Genomic DNA, 4,081 nt, shown 5'->3' with positions numbered 1-4,081 from the left:
GCTGCACGTGGCAGCCCCCGAGGACTCGGTTCCCCGAAGGTTTCCCCCAGTGCTCGGGAGGGAGTGCTCGGGGCTGCACGTGGCAGCCCCCGAGGACTCGGTTCCCCGAAGGTTTCCCCCAGTGCTCGGGAGGGAGTGCTCGGGGCTGCACGTGGCAGCCCCCGAGGACTCGGTTCCCCGAAGGTTTCCCCCAGTGCTCGGGAGAGAGTGCTCGGGGCTGCACGTGGCAGCCCCCGAGGACTCGGTTCTCCAAAGGTTCGCGCAAGATCGTCCGACGACCCGAAGGGTCCCGTCGTCGGGGTGTCAGCCAGTCAAGGGCCCAATGCCGCATTTAATAGGCACGCGCGGCCTGACATCCTGACAATCTCAGCTGCCCACGCCCTAGTGTCAGACCCTGCCATGCTCTGGCAGGGGGGCGTGGGTCCATTAAATGCACGGGTCCCGTCCGGTTTCACCCGGGTGCCTCGGGATAACATTGCCAGAATCGAAGCGCTCCGCCTGCCACCCTGCCCCGGCAGAAGGACAAGACAGGGTGGGCGCACCAGGCATCTCTGCGGCTGCCCGGTGGGCCCTCTTAATGGCGCCGGAGGACCTCCGCAGTGGCGGGTGGTCGGATGCACGCCGTAATTTTTCACCGCCCCTGTCACTTCGCCAAGACGTAATGATGACGCCTTTCTCCGTGGCGCCTTGGTATTTACGCCCCCTCTTTCCCATTCTGGATAAGTCGAGGTCGGCGCGCCTATAAAAGGAAGGAGAGCGAAGCCAAGAAAGAAGGAAGCTAGAGAGGACAAGATAAAAGGAGGAGACAGACGGAAAAACAAGGTGAACAAGGCAAGGAAGCCCAGATCAAAAGGCGAAGAACATCACAAACAAGCTCAAGCCAAGCTAGAACAGAGAGCCTCAAGCTCTCTGTAAGCAGCTCACCCCTGTTACCAGATACATCCTTGAAGAATTCCCTTCAAGGAAATATATAGCACTCACACAGGAGTAGGGTGTTACGTCTCCACGCGGCCTGAACCTGTCTAAACCCCAGTGCACCTATCTTTCTTGCACTAGGTCGATCATCTCCCACCACCAGCCACTGCATTTATTTCCGTTCCCATTTATTTTCCCGACAAGCTCGTTCAGGATCATCCCCCCGGCCGAATCTCTAAAAAGGGGTCTCTCGGGATCCCTGCGACAGGAGTTCATCCTCCGACAGTAACATGCAGGATTGTGTAAATGTGTTGCGACTAGATTAATTCATAACTGACCCATCATAAATATGTTGCAACTAGATTAATTCATAATTGATCCATCACACCTCAAAAATTAGTGAAACTACTTTTATTAGTTTATTTATACTATGATTTACGTAGAAAAAATAATAGTAGATATGAAAAAATTAATTACAGTACTGTTTCTTAACATATTCACTTTATGCTTGTGAACTTGGTAAAAATCATAGAGAAATTAATAAAACTCTAAATAAAGTGAAATCAATTTTAAAGATCCTCTTAAGATACGTTCTACACAAGAAAAATATGTGTTTGCATGTTAAACTTTTTATTAACATGAGTTAATAACTGAGCTGCACGCTTCAATTTTTTCATTTTTTTCAAACTTCCTCCCTATAGAATATGATGCAAATGATATTATTTTTGAATTTTTTTTCACAGAAGGTCTTTGAATTGTGTCTAGTTTTTTTAAGATTTTTTTTTGAATGTTTTTGAATGTTTTATTTTTTGAATTCAAATTTGGTTACCGTTCAGTTTCTGAAACCGAGCCGGACCGAGATGACCTGTTATCGCGATTTTTGCTCGGTTACCATCGATTTTTTGAACCCTGGTCAAGTTCCTAGCTCAAGAAAACAATATCAAATAATTGGTACATAAACAATCATTGTCAACATCGAGATGAAGGATGACAACTGTTCTTTCACGGCATCTTTTCTCATGCAATATATATATATATATATATATATATATATATATATATATATATAAAACTAAAAAATTCTGTCTAGAGAACAAATGACAAATTAATTATTTCAACATACATATGAACACATTGGTACAAGTAGAACATAGTGATTTCACAATTGTGCGAATAAAAATGGAGAGATTACAAACTTGCAACATGATACTACATATTAATTGAAAAGGTCTCAATAGATTGTGTGTATCGCCTCTTAATTAATCCGTCTGCAGTTCTTCCTGATCTCCCCGTTGGACCCTGTCAATGGCGTAATGTCACCCATCTTGATCATGCCTGTCACAAAGTCCGCAAAGAATGCGCTTTGGCTACTAACATATGACTGGACTTGTGCATCTGTGGCTCCACCATTGAAGAGCTCCTGGTCAGAGTGTAGAAGCCCTTTCTTGCAAAGAAGGTTCTTATAGTAGTTGTTCTCAAAGATTGTGGGTGTTTGAAAGTCCAGAGGCGCCAAATTGTTGTCACCTGAACCTGAGGTTCTAGGACAACATGATTGCCTTGCCCTTGCAAACGCACCGTTAATGTTGGTGTCGTTGTATACGTGCGCTCTGAAGTTTGTGCATCGTGCTAGGCCTATGGTGTGAGCTCCTGCAAAAAAAAAATATTTTCAGCTGGTTTAATTGAAAAATTTTAAGCTTAGAACAATTTTTTTTTCTTCAAGAAACCCATGCCGACAATCTGTGGTAAGTCACCTTTATTTATCTTGCATAGTTGAAGTTAGTAATAAATTAGTTAGTAAACGCATGTAGTGGGAATATAATGTAGGTACCAGATAGCGCGACCATGTCCTTTTGGGAGAGACCCTGAGCGGCGAAGAGGGAGGTGAGGTTGGCGAGCCCCGACGTCGGCGGCGGGATGTTGTTGTTGGCTCCGTTGAAGCTCGCCGTCGTTGAGTCCCTCCTCCCAACCTTCACGTCCCAGCTCGGCCCGCCCAGCTGCACCATGCGCACATCAGTCACAGTGTGATTACAGCTTCAGTTGAGAGATGCAATTAATCAATACGCATGTGTTACTACAAGTCAGTCAAAGTATAGATATACTTACGATGACGACGCTATCTCTGGCCGCGATGGCGAGGATGTCGGCGCAGGAGACGACTCCAGGGCAGACCTTCTCGACGACAGACTTGATGGCGTCGATGACCTCAAAGCCTCTCACCGACTCGTTGTTGGGCTTGGCCATCTTCTCGCCCTGAAAGCTCGGCGTGTCATCCAGCAGCAACGATGCGTCGCAGCCCTACAGGAACATGTTGTAGTTACGAATGTAAGCCAATAATCTGAGGTAATTTATCAGCTAGTTTAGCCTGTTTGATTGATCATTAGTAGTAAGTAATTAGTACTTGGACGAAGCAGTCGTGGAAGAAGAGGCGGAGGATGGACGCGCCGATGCGTTTCTCCTTGGCGATGGCGGACTGCACCACCGACTTGACGGCGTCGGATACGCCGGGGCAGGAGTAGGAGTAGAAGCTGGTGGACAGCTGCGCCGACGAGGTGCCGGCGAGCGCGAGGAGCAACAGGAGAGTGATGCTGCATCTTGCAGCTGATGCTCGAGCCATGGGATAGGCCGATCAATGGATGTTACTCCTCCTCCTAGCTATTCTCTGATGTGCAGTGCGTGTCTTGCCTGGAGGTACCTGGGAGGGACAACGATATTTATAGCAGAAAGCTCTGGACTTTGGTTTGTATAAACTATTCAAGCACTCCATGAATTAATCAAACCAAATATGATTAGATTACATCACAAAGCTAGTATCATCTTCACCTACTCCGTTGGTCTTTGAGTTGAAAAGCAATCGAATCGGTCGATCGACCAAATTAAGGGCGTTCACGTGTTTGGCACAAGGCCATATGGATTGTGTACCAGTACCTGCTGGGAGTTTAATTTGCAGTAGAATGAAGCCTCTGATTGCCGACCAGCCAGGAAAGGATGGCACATAGCAATATACTAACATTGTGCACACACCATGCATCACTGAAGTGCAGACTGCAAAATATTGCAGTATGCAAGCATGCATGCATGAAGTTGAATCGGGTTTATTTTGGTGAATGGAAACGTACGCTTGCTCGGACCTCAGAAAAGTGCTATCAAAGTAAAAAGAGCGCGCGAC

The 4,081-nt window shown here is 46.6% G+C and overlaps 1 protein-coding gene across 1 annotated transcript; it reads right to left on the bottom strand.

The window, feature by feature from the left end:
* Positions 1-2,010: 2,010 nt before the first annotated feature.
* On the bottom strand, positions 2,011-3,602 carry LOC133900518 (peroxidase 4-like). The gene is made up of 4 exons (XM_062341678.1): positions 3,314-3,602; positions 3,019-3,210; positions 2,744-2,909; positions 2,011-2,562 (listed from the first exon to the last, which is right to left on the bottom strand). Exons 1-4 carry the CDS (start codon positions 3,527-3,529, stop codon positions 2,171-2,173), a joined length of 966 nt encoding a protein of 321 aa, XP_062197662.1. The 5' UTR covers positions 3,530-3,602; the 3' UTR covers positions 2,011-2,170.
* Positions 3,603-4,081: the final 479 nt, after the last annotated feature.

The sequence above is a fragment of the Phragmites australis genome, chromosome 19 (assembly GCF_958298935.1).
Source record: "Phragmites australis chromosome 19, lpPhrAust1.1, whole genome shotgun sequence".
Classification (NCBI taxonomy): Eukaryota; Viridiplantae; Streptophyta; class Magnoliopsida; order Poales; family Poaceae; genus Phragmites; species Phragmites australis.
The sequence above is the reverse complement of the archived record's forward strand: the minus strand, read 5'-3'. Positions and strand labels throughout refer to the sequence as shown.

Excerpts from the sequence above, each read along its gene's own strand:
- LOC133900518 (XM_062341678.1), bottom strand. The coding sequence starts at position 3,529 with ATGGCTCGAGCATCAGCTGCAAGATGCAGCATCACTCTCCTGTTGCTC. Across the intron at positions 3,211-3,313 it reads TCCACGACTGCTTCGTCCAA|GGCTGCGACGCATCGTTGCT; the intron begins GTACTAATTACT and ends ATGTTCCTGTAG. Across the intron at positions 2,563-2,743 it reads GGACATGGTCGCGCTATCTG|GAGCTCACACCATAGGCCTA; the intron begins GTACCTACATTA and ends TTTTTTTTGCAG.